The 23,402-nt window shown below is 39.5% G+C and overlaps 1 protein-coding gene across 1 annotated transcript; it reads right to left on the bottom strand.

Annotated features, from left to right (window-relative positions):
• Positions 1 to 369: 369 nt before the first annotated feature.
• LOC125741746 (cytoplasmic phosphatidylinositol transfer protein 1-like) lies at positions 370 to 12,323 on the bottom strand. Its single transcript, XM_049013043.1, has 10 exons — positions 11,846 to 12,323; positions 10,867 to 10,990; positions 9,001 to 9,149; positions 7,471 to 7,559; positions 7,338 to 7,345; positions 6,842 to 6,913; positions 6,301 to 6,396; positions 5,606 to 5,761; positions 3,805 to 3,868; positions 370 to 1,841 (listed from the first exon to the last, which is right to left on the bottom strand). The coding sequence occupies exons 2-10, from the start codon at positions 10,912 to 10,914 to the stop codon at positions 1,582 to 1,584; spliced, it is 942 nt and encodes a 313-aa protein (XP_048869000.1). The 5' UTR covers positions 10,915 to 10,990; positions 11,846 to 12,323; the 3' UTR covers positions 370 to 1,581.
• Between the last annotated feature and the right edge of the window lie 11,079 nt (positions 12,324 to 23,402).

Genomic DNA, 23,402 nt, shown 5'->3' on the forward strand with positions numbered 1-23,402 from the left:
TCAATAGCAGTAGGTTCCGGAATTTCGGAATCGTGATAGATTTCGTATGCATGGTTTTGCAGTTAATATCTGACATCGTGCTTTTGAACTTCTTGTATCCTGTACTTTTAAATGACCTACCTTTTATCAAGGCTTTCACCCTAATATTGAAAAGTAAATCTGAAACTGAATAAAATGCAAACTAGTTGTTTTAATATGCAAGGTAAAAATGGAAGAAAAAACTAAATGAATAATAAAAAGTAATGAGCATTTCAGAAGACTGACGCCCCCTGCAGCACCAAGTACACACTTCTCCACCTCCACTTCCTTTGACCCAGGGCAGTGAGCTACAGCTTGGTAGTGAATGTAAGTCAAAGCCAAGGACATTGGTTAGCAGTGATACCAATATATTTTTACATATTAAAATAACACAAACTCAGACATTTGAGATATCATTCATATGATAAACCTAATACAAATCTCTTAGCTTAAGAACCCTTCTAAATATTTGAATTAGTTTCAAAGTGGAAAACTCTAATTAGACACCTAGCTTAATTTTGTCTTTCTCCCAAAAATATGTCAGGCAGTCAAATGGTCTCTGAAAACTATGTAAACTTTACCTTAGCTAAGATATAATTAATGACATTTCCATGTAATTCTACTTAAGTGTTTGTTTGTGAAAGAATATCAGCAGAGCTACATGTGATCAACCTAAATATCGTAGTACAATTTCATAAATATGAATACCATGTTAAATAGATAAAAATGTTACCATATCTATAAAAAAGTACTGTATATAATTACTTTTACTAGACTATTACGAATCTTGGCAACATAACCATAAGAGAATCAGCTAAAAAAGGCAAAATGTTGCATTTTTCATATTCAAATCCATTAGCAAAGGGATTTGCTTATCTTTCATTTTCAGTGTTCCAATTGCGCTACCTACCTGTATGAAGAAAATATCAAGATTTTCTAATTCCTAAAGACAGCTTAAAATAACATTTATTTTCTGTATTCTGTATCGCATATACAAATAGGATTTTTAAAGCAGAACAAAGTATCCCCCAGTTTAATAGATATATTTTTCCCTTGATTAAATGAGATGAAGTGTCCATCTTTAGTGTTCAGGTTACAATATTGCAAGGGTTCTCTAGAATGCCCAGACCCCAATCCTCATACTATTCTGTCCACTTCAAATATTTGTAACAGCCAACATTATACATTAAATAAAATGTCGTTTGAAAATAAAAACAAAATGATTCCTCATTGTCCTTTTCATCTTCTCCCAGAGTTGCGCTGCAGGGTTTTCAGAACATTAAAGCAAATCAGATCCATGGCAGTAAGTAAGTAGATAGAGATGAATGGATAGGGGGGCTCAGTCATTACTAGGGAGGGCTGATGGCAAACTATTCATGACTTAAGCCAATAAATACACATTTATTTGCAGGTACAGTAGGGGCTAAAAAACATTTTAGGGGAACTAAAGCCCCCTTAAAATAGGCCTAACAACAGCCCTGGTAATGACATAAGCTTGATAAGATAATGAGTCCTTTGAAAAAGAATAAGTGGAAAGTGCAGGCTTATATATTTCTGAAGCAGTCAATTGGCGGCTTCCTTTAGTTCTGGAAGAGTCAGAGTGTCAGGTGCTGAGGTCTTCCGTGGCCGATCTTTGGGCAAACTTAGGAATTCCGGAGAGTCTGCATTGACAGGAGTGGAGGGGCCGCTGGAGGCGCTACAGTGCATACCTACCATGGGTGGAACTATTTGCGTGGAGATGGTGGGGGTCAGCAAGCCAATCTTCTCATTGGTGGCTCTCTGAATTCTCCGCTCAAACTCTCGCACCTCCTCCATGGACATATCTTTATAAAAAAGGGAACGTGGTAAGATTGTCACGTCTTCCACGCTTAATTTTTCAACCTTCCCATGCAAATGCTTCTATTAACTTTCCTCAAAAAACCCTGCGTTACCTGGAAGAAGAGCCTGGTTCATATTTTGAGTAAGTGTAAGAAAATTTAAAGTATGGCTCAGAAAACTGAGAAGCATTTGATGTACTAAACCTTGAGTATTCGCTATACATTAAAAATGTACTTTTATAAATGTATACATTTTCCCGCACATATAATTAAAAATTATTATGCCTGTATACAACACTGAACACTAGGTGACAGCACTGAACTTTCACAGTAAAATGCGTAGTGCCATTTAAATGAAGACACTTTGGATTTGGCAGAGGTTTCACTGAAGTCATCATGCATGGATTTTCTCATTAGCGAAATTACAGTATGAGGAAATGAATGTTTAAAATATTCTCCAGTTGCCTTTGGTGTCAACTGCCACAAAGGTCCTGGCTAAAACAGAAATGTGCATTTATATAACGCCAATAAATAGACGAATGCCATATTCATTTATTTATGGAATCACTTATTACCTGTTTGGACATGAGTCAAAACAGCTAATGATACCATATTATACATCTACAAGGAAATACAGCAGCATTCTAATGAAAGCAGGACTGGGACAGTCAGGCAGGGGAATCAGCAAGTGTAACAAGGAGGCAGCCATCTGCTTGCAGCAAAACCAAAAATGAAAAAAGACAAAAAAGGAATAAAAACCCACTGTACCTGTTAAGCAGAAAAGCCAGATGAGTTACTGTCCAATGGGTTCATTAATAAAGCGAGTAACCAGGCATTAAAAAGTCTGTCTGTATAAATGAGCAAACTGCGAGGACCCACATTCTGTTCAGGGTACTGCCTGGCTTGTCATTCTCAGAACAAGCGCCAGATATGTGGCCACTAGAATTAGTAATGAAGGTTGGTGATCTTCCATGATCCAACCATTTATCTAGAGCAGGGATGGCCAGTCTTATCTGCGAAGGGCCAGTGTGTATGAAGGTATTTGGGGTAACCTTTAGGTGTGGAGACTCTTCCGCCAATCAGTCCTCTAAATCTGAAACCTAATTAGGGAACTGTGGCGACAACCAGTATAACCAACAGGCCTTTCTGGATAAGATTGGCCACCCCTGATACAGGATCATGGAGTGCCTTCGGCCTACCCCAGGGGGCATACGGCAAGTCACCTGACTGCATGTTTCCGGATTAAAGATTGAAGCCCTCTGTGGTAGAGGGAGAAGATGCAAACTACTAAAATACACAGGAAGGCATGCCAACGCCTAACATAACTATAGCCTTTTCCCTACATCAAAGCCTTTACAACTGCAGGTGTAGAAAAGCAACAGGTGACTTTCAGAGGCAGTAATACTTAGGCATGGCAGTCGCTGCAGTCTGTAACCCGGATTAGGGGCTGGAAGATTAATGGATTTAAAATATGGCAAAGATGAAGCTGCTCTTGCATGAATGCATTCAGTATTCATCTGCATATCCTTTGCTTTGGTTTACTAAAATCGTGATCTTTAAAACAACGCCACGGAGGAGACCTGTGTCGCCCCAAAAATGATCACCTAAGGATGCCTAAAAAGATTAGCCTATTAGCAACTTTTAACATTTAATTCATTTAAATTAATAGGCAGTTTCATATAGTCTAATGATGGAATTCATTATTTATTTTCCAAGTGTCATATTTATTATCAGCCAAGACTCAAAAATCATGTGCACTTTAAGATCTGAATTTAAAATACGACGTATAATTAAAAAAAAAAAAAGTTTTGTACGCCTTGACGCTCAGGATCTGAAGCCTCAGTTTTAATATCCTGCTGTGTTGAAATCAAAATGTATAAAGAAGATCATTTCTGGACAACTGGTTTTGTGTAGCCAAATCTCTGTAAAGGTTAATGTTATAAGTGAGAAAACAAGGGAAATGTCTTACCATACCACTCATCCACCCATGTAAAGGCTTGCCGATGTCCAACCAGCAAAATATCCCTGATTACCTGCGAGAAAGTCGTCACAGTCATCAAAGTCATGCTGAAGACTTAGCTTTTTGCGTGTTGTTGGCTTAATCATCTCAACCTTCTCTTCCACATGCAGAACGGTTTAGTTGAATGGATGTCAACTAATAGATATTAAACATTCAGCTTCTAATTTACTGCTACAGTAGCTGCTTAGTCACATTATATACCAATGTAGCCCAACACAGAATGAGATACGTATAGCCAGAAGGCCAGATAATCCATCCACCCTTTATCTGTTTATCCTGGACTGATGTGTGTGTGTGTGCGCGGGGACAAGGGCTGGGGTACACCTTGGCCTCGATGCCAGTCAATTTCAGGGCACTTACGGTATACACACTATGGCTCTTTTTTACAGATGTCAGTTAGCCTAACTGCACATCTTTAGAATGCAGGAGGATACCAGTGAGATAACAGGAGAGCAAACAAACTGGACACGGACACAGAGCCCCCAGCCCTTCAGATATCAGGAAACACAGCTAACTGCCCAATACTGTTGTGTATGTTCTGATGTGTGAAATTATTTGAAAAGTCATTTACGATGACATGCCAAAGCAATATCCTCAGGTACTGTATACAACTTCAAATTTTACAATATTTAAATATGTCAGTATATTCTGTGTAATACCATAGTGTTGTTACAGATGAAAACAATTCATACTTGTTTTGTATTTTTACTCAAGTGACCTTTACAATTCATTTAAACAGTTTCACCATAAGCGATGAAAGGGTTTCAGTGAATGTACAATGTGTATAACTTCAAAATTAATATTTATTAAACATAAAAAAATAATCAGTGACAGCTGTGAACAGTCATATAACGTGGCGCTAAAAAACTGAGAGAAGAACAACTATCTGCTTGTGGTGTGATGATGCTGAGTTCACTGTGTTTTCTTTTTTTTTTGTTTTATATAGGTTATATCCCATCCACCCATTTTCCAAACCGCTTATCCTACTGGGTCGCGGGGGGGTCCGGAGCCTATCCCGGAAACAATGGGCACGAGGCAGGGAACAACCCAGGATGGAGGGCCAGCCGATCGCAGGGCACACTCACACACCATTCACACACACATGCACACCTACGGGCAATTCAGCAACTCCAATTAGCCTCAGCATGTTTTTGGACTGTGGGGGGAAACCGGAGTACCCGGAGGAAACCCCACAATGACATGGGGAGAACATGCAAACTCCACACACATGTGACCCAGGCGGAGACTCGAACCCGGGTCCCAGAGGTGTGAGGCAACAGTGCTGCCTCCCCCTATAGGTTATATGTGCAGTTCGAACATATTTAAGATATTTCTACATCATGCTTTAAATGATGAAGATTCTTTGAAGAATAAGTACACAAAATTGTCTCTCCTACACATCATTGCCATTTTTTTAGTCATTGTGTCTAATGGGATAAAACAACATCCATCCATCCATCCATCCATTTTCCAAACCGCTTATCCTACTGGGCCGCGGGGGAATGGGCACGAGGCAGGATAAAACAACACCCATGTGATATTTAATTTTATTTTCAAAAAGCCTTCCCAAGCATTGGCTATCTATAACTCTTTACACTTTTAGTTCTCACTCTTCTTCTTGCCGCAGGGCTTCTAAAAACACACTGGAGACAGCAGAGGGATGTCAGAAGCTAAATCTGATAACATAAATCTCTATGTTAAGAATGTGTGCATGTTTATAAGAAGGAAGTGAGGAACAGTGATGTCATACCTTATGAACAAACTGTTCAACCCTCGTCTGAAGGCCCCAAACCTCAAACTTGACTGCAACGAGTTTGTAAGAGCACATCACGGGGTTGTCGTTCTCCCTCCAGCCTTTCTTTAGTGGACCCCGGCCCGTTTTAGTCGACGAAAAAATCCCGGGGTCCTGCAAATGGGTCAAACACATCCCCCTTTTCAATGACTTCATAAAACATTCATGGAGAGGTTCCCGCAGTTATTTTAGTAGGTCATCTTCACGACGTGGTAAGCGAGTTTTTAACATTGCTTAACCTGTCTTCGTAGTGCAGCATTAAAAAAATTGTATGAATATAATGTTTGGAGTTGGGAAGAAGTCACTGTAACCAGGTCAAATATTCCGAATCGCATTCCTAGGAAAAGCCCTGTTTAGAGCCTTGACAGTTACTGGACCTTGACTGATGTGTTTCTTAGCAGTAATACTTCCCAGTAGCTACCACACCATTCCAGTCATTTGAATGTCACTGTTCTTTGAGATAAAAAAAGCTTCAGATTGTTCTTCATATACTTTAAGCCATTTGATGTGTGCCTTTTAACGATTTTCAATGACAGGTCGTGAGGATGACAGATTCAGAATTAAAATAAACTGATCTTCACATAACCTTCTTCAAAGTGCTGCTATTTTTGTTAAACACACGAGTGGTAAAACAAATGAAAAAGACGGGGTACCTCTGAGATTCTGTAATGCCTTTCTGGGATGTCGTCATGGGCTATGTCCAAGAAGCACACCTCTGTGTCAAAGGCATTTTTCTCCAAGACAAAAATCTGAAGCACAAACAAAACATGATTATGGCAGCAATGCTACAGCACCCATTGTTGTCTTCTGTCTTTTACCATCAGGCAAACTCATTTAACGCTAACACTTTACTTAAAGCTGTCATCTATAATGCATTATAACAGTCGGTATAAGAATGAATAAAGCATTACCGCATATTCTATTGACTAGTGTTGATTATATTACTACATAAGCTCCAATGAAGCTGTCGTCTATAATGCACCATACATACCTTCATAATGCATTATATTGGTCAGTATATGAATTAAGGATGCCTTATACTGCATCATGAATCTGTAGGACATTATGCATAACATACATGGGTGTAATGTAAAGGTTTTCTATAAGTATCTATAGTCATCTTTATAATGCATTTTAATTTGTTATGAATGTGTTCATAGATTCTTATAGACATGTGTTAACCATTTAACTTACATTTTCATTAGTTCCGCAGTTGTCTTCATATTTTGTCTCTATGTGTATCGAAAACTTCGGCAAAAAGGAGCACTACAAACAGAAATAAAATGGGTTGCTATGAGCTTTCAGGCACACATACACACACATAATTATCCAGAACAAATAAAATGCGATTCCATGGAAAAAAATATATATCTTTGTGTGTGTGGTTTAAGCAGTATCTCTGAGATGACATTGGTCACAAGGGATAATGATCACACTAAACTGAACCATTCCATCACATATCCTCAAGCTGTGCAGTTAATTAGCCCAAAAGGATTAAGAGAAATCTCAGAGTGAGGTAAATGTGATAACTAAGTGCGTCAATTGTGAGTTATAAATACACCGTATGAGCTACAATAACTACAGTATGTTCAAAAAATGTGCGGGAATTGCTTTTTCATATAAATGTACATCAATGAGTGCATTTTACAAGACTTAAATTTGACATAAACAAACAAAAAATAAAACTTACTGTGTACTCTGGCATCAAAAGGCACGCATGAAAAGAGGGAAATGTTTTTACTATAGAAATCTTTTTTAAAAAAAAAAAAAAAAACAAACATATGGATGCATTGAACGTGTGCTAACATCGATGTTTAGCTTACCAGTAATTGTATATGGATAGTAATTCCAAGCCTTTTCTGTGATGTAAAAAAGGCGAGGCACTACAGCATAGGCCCAACTGGGAAGCTTACTGGGGAACAACAAGACAAAGAAATTATACCTCAGAATCACGCAGTGGTGCATACAAAATAGAAATGAAACTCAGTGCTCGGTAATTATCCAATAATTACCATCCTCTCAATTCAAAAAGAAAAGAAGTATTTCTTGATTAAGTGATATTGTTCGGCTGTATATCACTCAGTCGTGATGACAAGGCTGCACAGTGCTACCGCTAAAAATAGAGCCCCGTTCAATGGGATCGGCTATGAATAGAGTGATCGATTGCTTTGACAGAAAAACGAGTCTGTCTTGAGGGAATTGGGGACGCGTCATTATATAATGGCATTAAAGGGGATGTACTGCAAAGTGGCTGGGAGGCTATGGACCCTGTTAATTGTAACCTGAAATATCGACGGGAAACCTGCTCCACCATTCAGAAGATGGGGGAATTTACCAGCCAACTAAAAATAAACAGACACCCAAGGAATTGCAAAACTCCCAGACACTAACCCAGAGAAAAAAAATGCTTATTTAAACATTTCCATACAGGAAGCAGTTTGAAAATATTACGCCCAATTGCAATCATCTAAAATGAGACACCCACCTTACAGAACAGCTAATGATATATAGTACATCTTTAATTTAATCTATTTTTGCCAGCAAAGACAGTACAGTAAAGCTTAGGAGTTTACTAGTTACAGATTTCACTAATGTGCCATTACATCCAACAGAATTAGTAAGGATTAAAAAATGCAATGAGAAAATGGTCTTGCCAGAAGAATATTCTTTGGTGATGGGGAATATCAAATACTGGGCACTTAAAAAAATATATTTTTAGAAGGAAAAAATCGAGGAATTGAAGGGGAAAAATCCTCTCCTGCAAATTCTAAATTAGAAATAAAATTATAACATCTTTCAAATGCTTCGAGTTGTGCAATAAGGAAACAATAATTATTCAATATATATATATATATATATATATATATATATATATATTGTAAGAATTCACCTCAGTCAGTAGTAAGATCAATATGTATCGTTATGAGACCTAACTCATAAAGTTAAAATAATCTAATAATTTTTAAAAGCACACTTGCTGCATGAATGTATGAAGAAATAATCATTACTGAATGACTGCCAAGGCACAATAATAATGACAAAGATTACAATTGTATGATTGTATGATGTTTGTTATTAAGTGTACTTATGAAGGTTCTTAAGTGCTGCTTATGTTATTAAGTGCTGCTTATGAAGGTTCTATGCAGGCATTATGAAGGTGAAGTTAATGTAAAGCGTCACCATTTCTCCTTTAGAGAATTCAGGAGACATTACATTAATGACATAAATGACCCTGATGAATATATATATAAAACAGTTGTATACTGCATATGGAATGTGCTGAAGATGCACAGGAAGCCAATTAAAAACGCATGTGCACCGCTAAGCGTGACTCCCTTGTGACACTGCCTTACCTGGATAGATGGACCCTCTTCTCCGTAAACTGCCCTTCGCCATGAACTGGGTCCATGTGCGGTTTGTTGCACACCACCTCCACCCCCTCCCCTGTGTGGCTCTCCTCGTGACTGTGCTTGCTTATGGTATACAGCTGCCCTATCCTGTACTGAGGAGAAAAGCCACAGCATTAAGTGAGCTTTATAAATAGTGCATATACCAGAACTAAGTGTGGAAAGATAGGGTGCATGTCAACAAGCATTCAACGACCCAATGAGCGAGCCTGGCTTGGCGAACTACTGAATGCATAAGCTTCATGCTCAAAGGAGTTTGCTGCATACACTCCACCACAAATAGTTTCTTAGATCAAGGTTGTCTATGGCAGTGTTTCCCATCCCAGTCATCAGAGACTCCCAGACAGTTCACATTTTTGCTCCCTCCCAGCTCCCAGAGAACCGGGATGAGAAACAGTGGTCTAAGGTACTGTGCTAACAACAATTAGTAGAGAGCATGCTGAAGGTCTCCATCATTATAATTTGATACATCAGGGTTGCGCGACCTTATCTGCAAAGGGTCAGTGTGTAGACATGTTTTTAGGGTAACCTTTAGGTCAGCTGCTCCAATCAGTCCTCTAATTAGAAATCTAATTAGGGCGTTGCAGCAAAAACTCACATTCCTAACGGCCCGTTCTGGATAAGACTGCCTACCCCTGTCATGCATGTAGGCCCACTGTCAAGAACAGGCAACACACTTTAGTTTTCAAAAGTTCTTGATATAAGCAAAGCATGTCTTACACATGGATATACAGCTATAAACAAACAAGGTGATTCATCGCCATACCAAACATCAAAATTCTCAGGAGATATGCTAAATATCTGGGACACATGCAGGAGAAATGCTAAAAAGTGAAACACGCACATACACGCACACGTGCATGGACATGCGGAGTGGGGATCTTTCTTGCATCACAGTCTCCTGCCCGGCCCCTGACGTCACGCTGACGTCAAAGCAGGCTAAAAATAGCTGCGATACAGCGGCGGATAATGATTTGCTGTTGGGGATGTGAGACGGCAGGGGGGAGAAGGTGGGGCTACGCTGACTGATTATGTATAAAGCATACAGCATGGCCATGATCCTTAGAAGCACAGTCTGGCAACAGAGAGGTGTAAGGCGTACATCCCAGGGTTAACCTGCTTTTTGCAGATTACACTCTCACATTACTGAGTATTAATAAACCAAAGGAAAAACAATTTAAGTCTTCATTATTTACAGTATGTTCTCGAATTTATGCAGCCAAAGTAATAATTTTTTTTTTCAGATTCATAAGTACTACTACAAAATAATTATTCATCTTTTCGTTATGTTATCTCTTTCTCCCAGTATTAACTTCCAAGGCTGCACCTACGGCAAACATTGACTAGTTTCCTACATAGGCTGAATTAACAACCATTGCTAGTTAAGTATTTAACTCCTTAAATGCAAGCAGACCCCACTTTCTGTCAATAACACAGTGCCCGAGGGAACACAGGGACTAAAGGCTCAATACAGGAATGGAAAGACTGTTGATCTCAAAAGAAGAAGTTATTACTGTGATTATTGGGGGGGGGGAGGGTAAAAGCACTGGAAATAAGAGAAATACATCATGACTGATTATGTTAGTATGATAGACACATTGCAACACCCTTATACAAACAGCCTGTCAAGCCAATGCTCAGTCAGTCAACATGCAAGTCTGGTATATGTGCACGTAAACTGCTAATATAAAAAATAAACCCCGTTGTTGTGTAGGGGTGCACGGTAATTCCTATTTTGCTACATAACCATATCTTCAACAACAATTATAAGAAAGTGGTAGGCAGAGGCATCATAAGCTCTAAATGTCTTACCTCCTCCACACTGAGAGGCATGCAGATTCTGTACTCCTTCAGCAGCATGGTGTCTGAGGACGTGTGCTGAACTGACTGATGGTGCGGCAGAAAGCAAACGCACTCCAGCTCCTGTGAGCTTCTCCTAGGAAATTAGGGACAAAAACGACACTTATTTACAATTGCACCATCATGGCGATACATAAATAAATATTACAAATAGATTATTGCTGGCAGTTGCTGGCTTCTAATTAAGGATGAAACAGGCTGGAATGACATCAGTTATAGATGCATGTAGCCAGAGACAAATGGGCGTCTGTGTAAAGCTGTTTTGTCGGGATTTTAAAAATCTGGTCCATTACATTATTTGAAATTGATAACTGTATTCATGGAATGCATTGCATGCTCACCATTGTATACATTTACACCTACTGCTTATGTTTACAAATATTCTGCTCACTGCCAAATTAATATAGATTAATGTACAGAAGTTATTTAATATTAATTACATGGGAAATATTACATTTTGTTAAGTAGGCAGAGCCAAAGCAGCTTTTCGCAGTAATTCTGTAGTTCTGAATGTGACTGTTGGGTTGGTACGTCATTTTAGTCGAATTCCTTCAAAATCTCATTATACTTCAGGTAGCCCGTTTAGGCAATTTAACTTGCTAAATGGTTATTTTGCGATAGGTTCTACTAACACGCACTACATGGTTGTTAATGAAATAAAAATATAAATTTTGATTGAGAAAACATAAAAAGAAAAACGGTTGTATGAAAAAGACAATGTTATGGAAATATTGCATTAGTAGAATTAGGCTAATGAAACGAATATTTTAAGTTCGTTGAAGTCACATACTTAAGTTCATTCATTCATATACTAAACAAACATCCATGTACAGTTAATGGTTTCATCCATATACCTCACTATACTTTTATCATGAAAGAACATAATAGCTACATAGTTCCGAAATTGTACATGTATAGTTGTGAAACTTACCAAATCGTTCCAGAGATCTTATCGCAATCGTCATTCACTTCAGTTAATTTCGTTGGCAGAGCTCTTGTGACTTGGAGGGTCAATACAGTGATCTGCTTGTATTGCTTTAACTGCACTATTTATGAATCCGTTTCGAATCCTTATTCTCTCTTTTTAATTATATGAATCATATCCGTGGACTTCCATCGCTGTCAGTGCCGTTCACCGCATTCTCCTACTTAGCTGAGAACACGTCCAGTGGAAAAATTAGATGTTCTTGCAGATCTATTTAATTAACTGAACAACTCAGTTGCGAGTTGTTCTTGTACGCGACGCGATGAAGGACGCGCAGTGCCCACCCAGGAAAGGCGTATTCCTCGTTAAAAGCGGAGATAAGAGACGGGGGCTGTACTCTCAATTTAACTGCACAGCATGTTACCGCAGTGGCTTAATGCTCACATGAGGGGCCAGGTGCCTTTTCTTAAGGACACCCCGATCACGTGCCCCCGCCCCGGTAAGTCCCCGATACCTACGATACGTTTTATAGGTCCTGGCTTTTGCTGACGCTGCGTTATAAAAAGGCGTCTACCCCGACTACTCAGCATTATCGCGCCCGCCGAGCTCTATGAAGTTACAGAAAACCACACAGTGAAATCTATTGTATGTGTGTGTGTCTGTATATAACATATATATTACGATCCTATAAAAGTTGAAAATATATCATAGGTTGAAGTAAGCTAAAGTAATTCAGAGCAAAATAATTGTAAGGAAGATTCTGCGTCATTTCATTTTACAGAAATATAATGACTGATTATATGATTGACAACATAATGGGTATATAACAAAATTTCTGATACTTCTTAATTTTACAGAAAGCATATGCATATTAGATCTAGATATTCTGGGGGGAAATATTTTAAATATTTCCTACTCTAGATTTGAACTTTTTATTTGGCTACTTTATGCTTTCAGAAACCGAGTCACAATTTTCAGAAAGGGTTAAACACAGGGGCATTGTTAGGGGTATTTTAGAAGGGATCTTTAGCCCAATTAAAATGTTTTAGGACCCCATACAGTATATATTACATGTTTGCCATCACCCCCCCCCCCCCCCCCCAGTAAAACCTCAGCCCCCTATCCATGCATTTCTAGCTACTCCCCTGGCGAACCACTGAGTAGCACAACACTAAGTGAGTTATTTAATCATGGTTTTCAGTATTTACTCAAGTTTTGTAATTTTACAATGACATGCTATACATCTTACATCCGGCAATGACATCATAATTATAGACATTCAAATACAGCCTCCAAAATTCTTTCTTCCTCTGTTCAGTCAAAAACATAAAAGATTTCTAATTTGTAAAGCAAATGTGATAACAACGATAGGACAAACGTGTGAATGACAAAAAAAAGCGTCTGGTGATAAAATGACAAGAGTGTAATTTCAGATGTAAGTTATGGGACAAGTCTACATAATTGGGGGATGATCTCAGAGGAGAGATCAAAGTGACCCAAAAGGACACTATATGGAGTGTGTTCTGTGATCTCATTCCTCAATGCTGAAAAAAATCGCACTCAAGGAATTCTGTGATTAAATATAGATATGAAACACACATGCTAAGCATAAAGAGTACATGTTATTTATGCCCATTTTTGTAATTTTATACCTCCCATACTTTAAATCTATTGTGACTTAGCATGGAAGGCTATACGGTGATGTCATCTCTACAGCTGCACTGAAAATGATTCTGTTGGTTTATGAATCACACAAGTGCTGTGCTGTTTAAAATTAATTCAGGGAATGAATGAACACATAGTCCATTTGTCTCCCAGGTAAGAGGCTGCTTGCCAGTGGTCAATATCTTTGCAGTACCTAGAATACACTGATGAGATTTCTGAATAGTAAAGAGTCACAGTCCCCACTGCTTTTCAATTATTCAGCCCCTGAGCAAGCTAATGCTAATGCAATTAGCTATATCATCAGATTGACTGATGATTTTCTACCACCAGCTTAAGTTTTCAGTGAGCGGTTTTTAATGGAAGAAACACAAAAATGCAGTGTAAGTTCTTCTGAAGGAGGTACATTTAGCAGAGAAGCTTAATTCTGAAGGTCCTGGCAGCAACACTTGAGGGAAAATGGATGAACAATAGCTCTCGTCAAAGTCTGTAATTGGAAGACCAAATATCAACTTGCATAGACTCTAGTAGACATTGGCTAGCAATCTGCGGTTCATATTTGCATTTTACCAATTCTGTGCAGAATTAACTGGACCATGGAGGGTTTTGTTGAATAAGGTATAAATTACTATGGATTTGTGATGCAATGCTGGATGCAACAAGTTTGATGCAGGAACTGGACTCTGAATTAACATGAAATTGCTATTGCTGTGTTACTGCAGTAATAATAAGAAAGGCTTGGATATTTGCCACCTGAAAAGATGAAGGACTAGCCAACAGAAAATCTGTCCATTCAGGGCATTGTTGTTATAAATCTTATGCTATAGAAATAAGTCTTGTTAATTGATTACTGAACTGTAAGCTGTAATTTCTTGGTGCTGATGTTAATCTTTCTGGTAAGTGACTGCGGTGCAGGTAGCATGAGAGAAGAAATAACGCAATATAAGCTCCTTCTATCAGTATAAACAAAACCCTTTTCTAAGAAGATTGAAGGCTTTTCATAAATACAGAGTAAACTGCTGACATGTATTTTGCAGCCCATTCAAGATGCACATACCATGTGCTGGATCTGCACCACCATTAGTCCCATTGTCATGTTGTGACAAACTAAAGACTTGAGACCAGATCTCAGGAGCACAAAAAGTGGCTTTATTTAACAAAACAGGAGCAGGGAAGCTAACAGGACCGTGAGGGATCAAAATGGGAAGGCTTTGACTGGGAAGGGCACAGGCAACAGGAGGACTGACCTTAATGACCCAATTGGGAAGCTCAGGACTGGGAAGCATGCATATACTGGACAAATGAGGGACTGATACGATTCAGGTATTGATGTTTACCACATTAGGATTTTGAATTATGAACAAGACACAGCTGGGAAGAAACAGGAGGGTTCTAGAGGACCAGCAGCAACCCCTGTTGGTCATACCAATGGATGGACTGGATGAGTTGTGATAGAGCCCCCCACTCCCAAAGCATGCATTCTGGGCACCGGAGACACCACCACGACCTGGATGGGACAGAGGGCACCCAAGAATGGACACTAGGCAACACACGAGGGACAGAATCACAGAACAGGACACACAGCATGACTAGGGGTGCAGAAAAGGCAGGGGTATGGCAGCAAGAGGAACAACCCTCACAACACGTTCTAGGACAGGACGAACAGGTAGAGGGGTAACAGAGAGAGGGGGGGAAACATAAGAGAGAGCGATAGGGGACACAGACCATGGGAAAGCAGAAGCAGAACAGGGTAACAGTGAATCTGCGACCAGTGGGGAGAATTCCAGGTCCTGGGGAGCTGGGCAGCAACCCTCCCAGGCTCAACCACTGGTGAGGCAGGACCTGTCCGGACCACAGGACTGAAGAGCCATGGAGGTCTGGCAGAGCTGTAGGGCACTGAAGAGACCACAGGGAGTGACCAGGGTTCTGGTCAGCCAGCATGGATGCTGTGCCTCTGTTTTCCTAAACAGGAGACGGCGACTCGACCAGCTCCTCCCTTGGCTACCCTAGGACCTTGGACAGGATTGACTCAAGCTTCAGGCTGAGGCAAGGGTCCACGGAAAGGGATTCAAGGCTAGGCCCTGCTGGTCATACCGAGGGAAGGACAGGACAGATGCTGGTGTAAGGCTATCATTTGTATAGAGAAACAGCTGTCCTCTTTTCCCTGTTAGGTGTGAATTTTGTCTTCATGGAGACTACCACTTAATTGCCAAGAAGTGCTGTTTAATAAAGAGCCAGCCCAGAAATAAGCCTGTCCTTTGATTATTATTCCAGTATCATGGTTCAGATTTCACAACATGCTGGTAAAACATCCTGTTTAATTATCAGGTGTTTGCTCCGCATCCTTGATGTGCATGTGTGATTTCCCGCTCGAGCTCTCAGATGCCCTGGTCCTCATTTGCAGTGTGTGTCTCAATTATTTGAACCCGTATTAAAATTCATGATGCACATTCGAGACTAAATATTGGAAATGAGACACACAAATTGGAACATCCTGCCAGCTCTTTATTGACATGTTTATATATTAATATCACAGCCTCAGAACCAGTAAATGAAAGCTCTGCTGAGAATTTCTGCACTGAAATGCCAGTCTAATGGCAGAATTACATCTGGACACCCAGGAAAAAAAAATTCTTAATCTAGAGAATATAAATCCTACAGATCTTTTAAAGCATAAAAGCAAATGATAGGACAAATGAAACTCACATAGTATACTGTATATTCCTGTCGTATAAAACTTGAATAATTTTTTTGTAAGATCGAAGTGAAACATACTTTAAAAGTACTCAATATTCAGTCTTTACTTCCTCGTAAGTTCTTGTTGGTAAATTATGTAAATTTATTAATATGCATATATAAACATAAGTTGTCACTTATGAGAAAGACTTTAAGATCATACCCAGTCATTATTTCAAAATTAAAGGGAACCATGAAATCTGTAAACATTTCCATATCAACGCGCTAAAATCATTCTGGGAATATTTGGTTTAGAGGGAAATTTAAACCAACTGTTGTTCGAAATGCAGATCCCGCAGCGGACACTTTCTTAATTCGCCAGAAGATGGCAGTCAATACAAGAAAGTAAAGAAACTTAGTATCTGGATTGGATTTGGAGATCACTACTCAATCACTAAGGATTGTGAATATTTGAGTGTAGAAGAATAAGTGGTGCATAATGATCACAAATCAAATAAGCAATTTGTTGCTATGGTAATGGTAATTATTTTCTGTTCCCAGAAGTGGAAATTCAATTTCACCAAAATCTGTGACTGCAATCAAAAAACTAAAAATGCCAAATAACTTTGGTTATTTATGGTTAAGGTTAGGGCTGGATAGGGGTTAAGGTTGTCGTTGTTGGGATTAAGGTTTTGCCCACAAAAATGAATGGATGGTCTCCATAAAGATATAAGTACAGGTGTGTGTGTGTGTGTGTATGTGTGTGTGTGTGTGTGTGTGTGTGTGTGTGTGTGTGTGTGCCCTGCCATGGGTTGGCAGCCCATCCTGGGTTATTCCCTGCCTCCGCCCATAATATCCAGGAGTCTTTCAATCTTGCATGGAACATGCAGGTAGAGAAAATGGATGGATGTGTATATATAAGACATTAAATGACTGCTGGCACTGATAAAACCAGTTAGGCGTAATCCTGTTGACTTATAAAATCTTAATGTCTCAGTAGTAATAAATGACTAAGTGTTTTACACACTACAGTTGCTGAAACAGCCAGTCTACCCTTTTCTGTTTAAGAAATATTTAAATCACTTTAATTGTTGATAGCGCAGTCACCTCAGAATGTGGTATTGCCCAACTGAATGCTGACAAGAAGAGTAAAGGTTGTCATTTGTCAAATGCAAATTTAATTTTACTTGCATAATCATGTTCTTGAAGAGGAAATGAGTTTTCACTTCAACAGAGCGCTTAATTGTTTTAAAGGATAATTTGGATAATAAGTTACTTCACCTGGTGCTTTCAGATGACTGCTGATTTATAATTATAATGCATTTTCTAAAACCTGCAGCACTGTACCTGTCAAACACATAGGTTTATTATATCTGTAAAGCAGTTGAGTTCTGTAACAGATGATATTAACCTAGCATTGGACACGTGTCATTTCAGTTACATGTGTTCTCTCAGTATCAATTGCTTGCAAGTTCCTTAAATAAATCAAAAAATCCATTTAAAAATCAGCTTCAAGTGTGAAAAGGATTTTCTTTTCTTCCCGTAACACAACATTAGACCCTTAATTGCACCTAGTTATCTTCTAATAGCTTATCCTTGTCAGATTCACCTGGAGTCTATCCCAGGCTACATGGTCATGAGGCTGGATTACACCCTGGACTGGAAGCCAGCCCATAATAGGGGAACACACAAAATCATACACGATGAACAATTTAAAGACACCATTTAGTCAAGCTGCACTTCAGGAAGCAGAGAGAACATGCAAACTTCATACAAACAGAGTGGGGTGAGATTTGAAATCCTAATACTAAAGATATGAGGCAACTGTGCTACCCAAAGAGCCACTATTCCATCCCTGCTTTCAATCCCTACTGTACCTTGGAAATTCTATTTAGAAATAACCTTGGGAGGTCCTTGCATAATCACTCGCTATATGTCTAGTTCCAAATAGAGCTTACCTGCCAGTCTAAAATATCGCCTCCTTAATTTTGATATTTATTTGGACATAAGCCATGAGACCTTCTGGTGTGTCTAATCTTTGTTGCCAGTGTAGCTATGAATACTTGGCAGGCTCTGTGTTTTACTCTAATCAGCTGCATGCATAAGAAGGTCCATTTGTAATGCAGTTTCTTGGCAAATTGCTACTGAGTGGGCGCTGCACCTGATTCCTACTGGTGCAACAAGACCAGCCAAGCAACACCGCCTTCTCAGGCCTGTACTGTACTCTCCGTATCCCTGTACTCATCTCATGTGGTAATGTAGCTTCTCCTTGGCAACCAGACAAATCACCGTTACCATGAGACCTGTTACACCCAAACAGCATTCCCTGAAAATGGTATTATTAATTATGTTATACAGTAACAGCAGCATCAACAGTAGTGACACCGACAATCTTGATCATTTTGCTCACTGCATCCCTTCTCGTTTTGAGTTTCACACTTAGCTGCAGTCACTCCCATAACCATGTAAGCGAATCCTTCAACATTCAGTCGTTGAACACCCTCAACATTAAACACATGCTCATTCCTACTGCAGACACCACTGTACCTCTGCTGTGGGTCATGACTCTGGGCTTCATATGGCGTTCTCCAGTGATGTTTGTCCCTGCTGCTGAAGCTTCTAGACTTGCAGTAGAAAATCATAGTGAGAAACTACTCACTATATACAACAGAATATACAACAGCACTAGAAGCAGGTAGACTAGACTAAAATAGGCAAGGTGAAATTATGCAAAATTAAAGGGTAATCTGTTATGTGCTATGAGCGGTACTACTGAACACTGCATGGGAATTATGCAAAGACCAGCACTCTGCTTCAGCAATGTACATATAATTTCAGCTGCAAAACAGTAAGTAGACCTTGAAGGCAGGTATTGAAATGCCTGGCCTATGTTTATCCTAAAGTCTGTCCAGAATGAGTGTAATATGGTTACAATATAAACCTTCTAGTCCTGTTTGCAGCATTTTCATCTTCCGGAAGTCCAGAAATGGTATTTCCCTGAAAGGAACGGGTTGTAGGGGATTAATCTGCTAAAGACATGTATGACTATTTTTGGGGGTGGACCATTTTGATTTCTTTAACCAGACCGTCATTTCCACATAAAGTATAAATTGATATATTCTGTCTCTTTTCAGCCCCAGTGTAACCATGGTCACTTCCAAATGCTTTTGCAGTAATGATGCCTTTTAAAAATTCTCCTACACTTCAAGTTTTTAATTATTTTATTTTTGTTTTATCACCCTAAAAATAAAAACCAAAAAAATAACTACACGCAATAACACAGGAAGCAAGGCTATGTCACAGAAGGAAATAGACAGTAGCATAAAAACGGAGCAGGCATCTGGGAGCAAGTTGGAGTGATACAGATCGCTAATAATACTGTAGACTATTTTTTCAATAGTCATAAGCTGCATAACAGATTTCAGTCAATGACGGACCTCATAAACAACAGTGGTCCCATAAGATCATAATGGCACTATTCCTATTGCCTAGTAACATTCTAGTGCACTGCATTACTCAGCTGTTTGTGGTGATACTGGTCTAAAGAAACCTACTGCGCTGCCAAAAAAGAAAATGAAAGAATAGCACATTCAGTTATGTACAGTACATAATATTCAATAATGATAAACAATTATGATATTGTTTTTTGTATTTACTATAGTGTACTTTTTATTGCGATTTAGGCTATAGCCTAGGTGTGCAGTAGGCTATACCATCCAGGTCTGTGCATGTATACTCTACAACATTCGCAGAACAAAATCTCCCAACAGAGCATTTTTCAGAATGTATTCCGGTCGTTAAGCGACGCATTTCTGTGCTATTTATACAGTATACTCTGTAACAAAATCTAAGAACCTAGTGGACATTTATTTCTAGCCCAATTTCGAATTTGTCCTGTTTATAATACAAAATACAAAAGTTCCCAGCAGAAATTAATGTAACTCCAGGAGAACACACAAACTCCACACGCAGAGCGGAGGGCAAACTCCACACGCAGAGAGGAGGGGAAACTCCACACGCAGAGCGGAGGGCAAACTCCACACGCAAAGAGGAGGGCAAACTCCACACGCAGAATAACAATACTATAAGAAATGTTTACATTATTTTTATACAATTTTTATCAGTAAACTTAACAACATTCCAAATGAATTCCACTATTGAGATATATACCTTAAAAATACCTTCTTGTGGTATTGTACTATGGGTATGTGGCCCAGTTAAATTTACGGTGAGGGAGAATCGTTGCACAGAATTTGGGGAACCCCAAAGTCCAGGGTTGATTTTTAATCCCAGTTCAGCCCTGCGTCCTGAGAGTAGGAACACATTAAGGATAATTTTTTAAATGATCGAAGAAGGGCTGGTTTAAGGGGAGAGGTCGAAATGGTTTGAACATCAACTCTGCAAGGAATAATTATCTCTAATGGATATTATTAAAATATTAATTAAATATTCATTATATATTGAGAATTTAATGGAAATCTCATGGGGAGCGTTTGTAATGATTTTAATGTAATTATGAAAATTTAATTATTACCGGGGTTGGCTCAGTGATTGTGACTTATCTCACAATCCCACCTCTACTGTGTGTGCGTGTATGTATGGGTCTGTGTGTGTGTTTGCATGGATTATATTTATATTACTTTGTAGGGACCAAATGTCCAAATGCATGTCCTGTGAATGGGCAATGTACTAAGTGGTCCTCATCCAGCCATGCAGTTGGTTGCCCCCCCCCCCCCCCCAACTACTGGGTAATTTAAAGGCATGACTTACTGGGAAGATCCTATGTTGGTGCCTAACATGAAGGGGGGGTGTATTAAGCATCAATGACAAAGCTGTCACGTTAGTTGGATGTATAACTGTGTATGTGATACATAAATCTGCATGCCTGCTTTAGTGAACATAACTACAGCTTTATATCACTGGCACGCCACGCGCCTTGTAGGCTGAGCCTGCATGTCCGTTATAACCGAACAAAACTACAGCTGGATATCACCAGCACGCCACGCGCCTTGTGGGCGGAGCCTGCATGTCCGTTATAGCCGAACAAAACTACGCTGGATATCACCAGCACGCCACGCGCCTTGTGGGCGGAGCCTGCATGTCCGTTATAGCCGAACAAAACTACGCTGGATATCACCAGCACGCCACGCGCTTGTAGGCGGAGCCTGCATGTCCATTATAGCCGAACAAAACTACAGCTGGATATCACCGGCACGCCACGGGCCTTGTTGGCGGAGCCTGCATGTCCGCTATAGCCGAACAAAACTACAGCAAAAAGCGCCCCTGTTGACCAAATTGTTTGTCCGTTATAAGCGAAATTCCGTTATATGCGAGTCCGTTATATCCGATGCTTTTTCTGCATGTTCTTAAAGGCGCACCGTCGGGACCAGCGGACCTCGTCCGTTATAGACGATATTCCGTTATAAGCAAGTCCACTATAGTGGGATTTTACTGTATTTCCAGCTCTGAGGACACCTTGAGAAAACTCCTGACCTCTGCAGTCTCTCACTACGTGAGCAGCGCCAACTCCTCACTTGACCAGCCACTTTACTCTAACTGTCCTTTACTGGCATGCTTGCACTTTATTTTACCCACTGCTACATTTACATTTACAGGATTTGGCAGACGCCCTTAGCCAGAGCGACTTACATAAGTGCTTTGAGACTCTGCAATGAATTTCCGATGCTAGCTCAATAAGCTACATCACCTGCTGCTAAATTATTGTACATTCTGAATAGGCCTATTAAGTTCAGAAACTTCATATTCAATATTTACCCTACTCCTGTATATGCTGTGTGTTTGCCCTCCTATCGCGTCATGTGCACTACGTGTGGTCCGTCTCCAACCCCCCATACTGTATGTTTGCACTCGTGTGCTTAATCTTCACCTTACCCCCCTGTAACTGTGTGCATACAGCCCTTCATGTATCATGTATTGCACCCTGGTTTCGGGGAAACATAGCGCCGTATAATCTCAGCGGAGAGGCTTTGGGAGACCCTGAAAGCAGATCTAAGGTCCGGCCGCAAGCGGAGCCGCGCTGCGTGTTCAGCGTCTGTGTCACGGCCACCGCTTCCTCGGGAAAAGCCGCTCTATTCCGGCTTACTGTAGGTTTTAGTGATCGTGAAGAAATCTATTTATATTAAATAATAATGATAATCTAAAAAAACACAACTGTCAGGATATCAGACGCTCCAGTGAATAATGATCTTGAAAGAATATTGTTAGATTTTGAGGGTAGGTACAAAATACACATATTTTTGCTTGTTTTTGCACAATTAGTAGAATTAATTGCTGGAACGTAAGCGATGATTGCGTATAACGTCGGTAATTTCTTTTAAATTTTAATGACTTTTTGTCTACATGTAAGGTATAAGTGTTAGGCTACCATTATGTTAACAAGGATCGTTTTTAATTTATTTTATTTGTTTTTAATTGAATTATGAATACATATGTAGATGTAAAGTTCGATAATACAGTGAATGGCAGGGTTGAAATAGGATTAAAAATCGGCTAATCCACGGTTAATTTTGCTGGCCCAATACCCGCTTTGTCGGACCAACAGCCCTGCTTGGAAAGTATAGCAAAATGGAATGACACTCTTGGACTTTCGGATGATACGTGTTTTAATGTTATTTCTAATGACAAGTTGGTCAAAATATCTACTATCTAATATTGCAATTTCCTTAAGAAGGTGATGCACTCGTTTTTATAGCCATGAGGTCTTCCAGTCAATAAACGTTATAATGAGAAACTGGGCATGTTTTCATTTTTTAGTCATGGTGGCAACCAGTACCGTCAACTTTGTTGGAAATTTAAGTTCTGCAAATCCCACCAGGTTATGCTAATTAGAATAAAGAATCTTATTGCAGTATGACACAGCTTGAGTTAAAGTTTTCCTACTCAACTATTTTCTCCCCCGGTAGAGGGGAGTTGGACGAACTGCATGTGGTTTGTATTAAGGACTAGGGTGTTTTTATATATATAGTTAAACATGTAATGAGCACAGCAAGTGACTTTGACAGTGCTTCAGATGGCAGTGTTTACTCAGAGCCCACTGAATATGCATCTGGCTAGTTTCAAACAAAAAAGTGTTCATGTTGTCTATTCATGCTCCAAAATAGACAAAATTAAAAACAGACTCACTAGTTCCAATGACCAAGATATTCAAAATAATGTTCTGACATCTGACAAATTTGTTCATACTTAAGCTATGAATGTTGAATTA

This window comes from Brienomyrus brachyistius, chromosome 5 (genome assembly GCF_023856365.1).
Source record: "Brienomyrus brachyistius isolate T26 chromosome 5, BBRACH_0.4, whole genome shotgun sequence".
In the NCBI taxonomy this organism is placed as follows: domain Eukaryota; kingdom Metazoa; phylum Chordata; class Actinopteri; order Osteoglossiformes; family Mormyridae; genus Brienomyrus; species Brienomyrus brachyistius.

What these genes read in the sequence shown, in the direction of transcription:
- LOC125741746 (XM_049013043.1), bottom strand. Translation starts at nt 10,914, where the DNA reads ATGCTGCTGAAGGAGTACAGAATCTGCATGCCTCTCAGTGTGGAGGAG. An exon ending in ACTGCGGAACTAATGAAAAT is followed by an intron (nt 6,397 to 6,841) that starts GTAAGTTAAATG and finishes TTTGTGCTTCAG; the next exon opens with ATTTTTGTCTTGGAGAAAAA. An exon ending in ATGGGTGGATGAGTGGTATG is followed by an intron (nt 1,842 to 3,804) that starts GTAAGACATTTC and finishes TTTTTTATAAAG; the next exon opens with ATATGTCCATGGAGGAGGTG.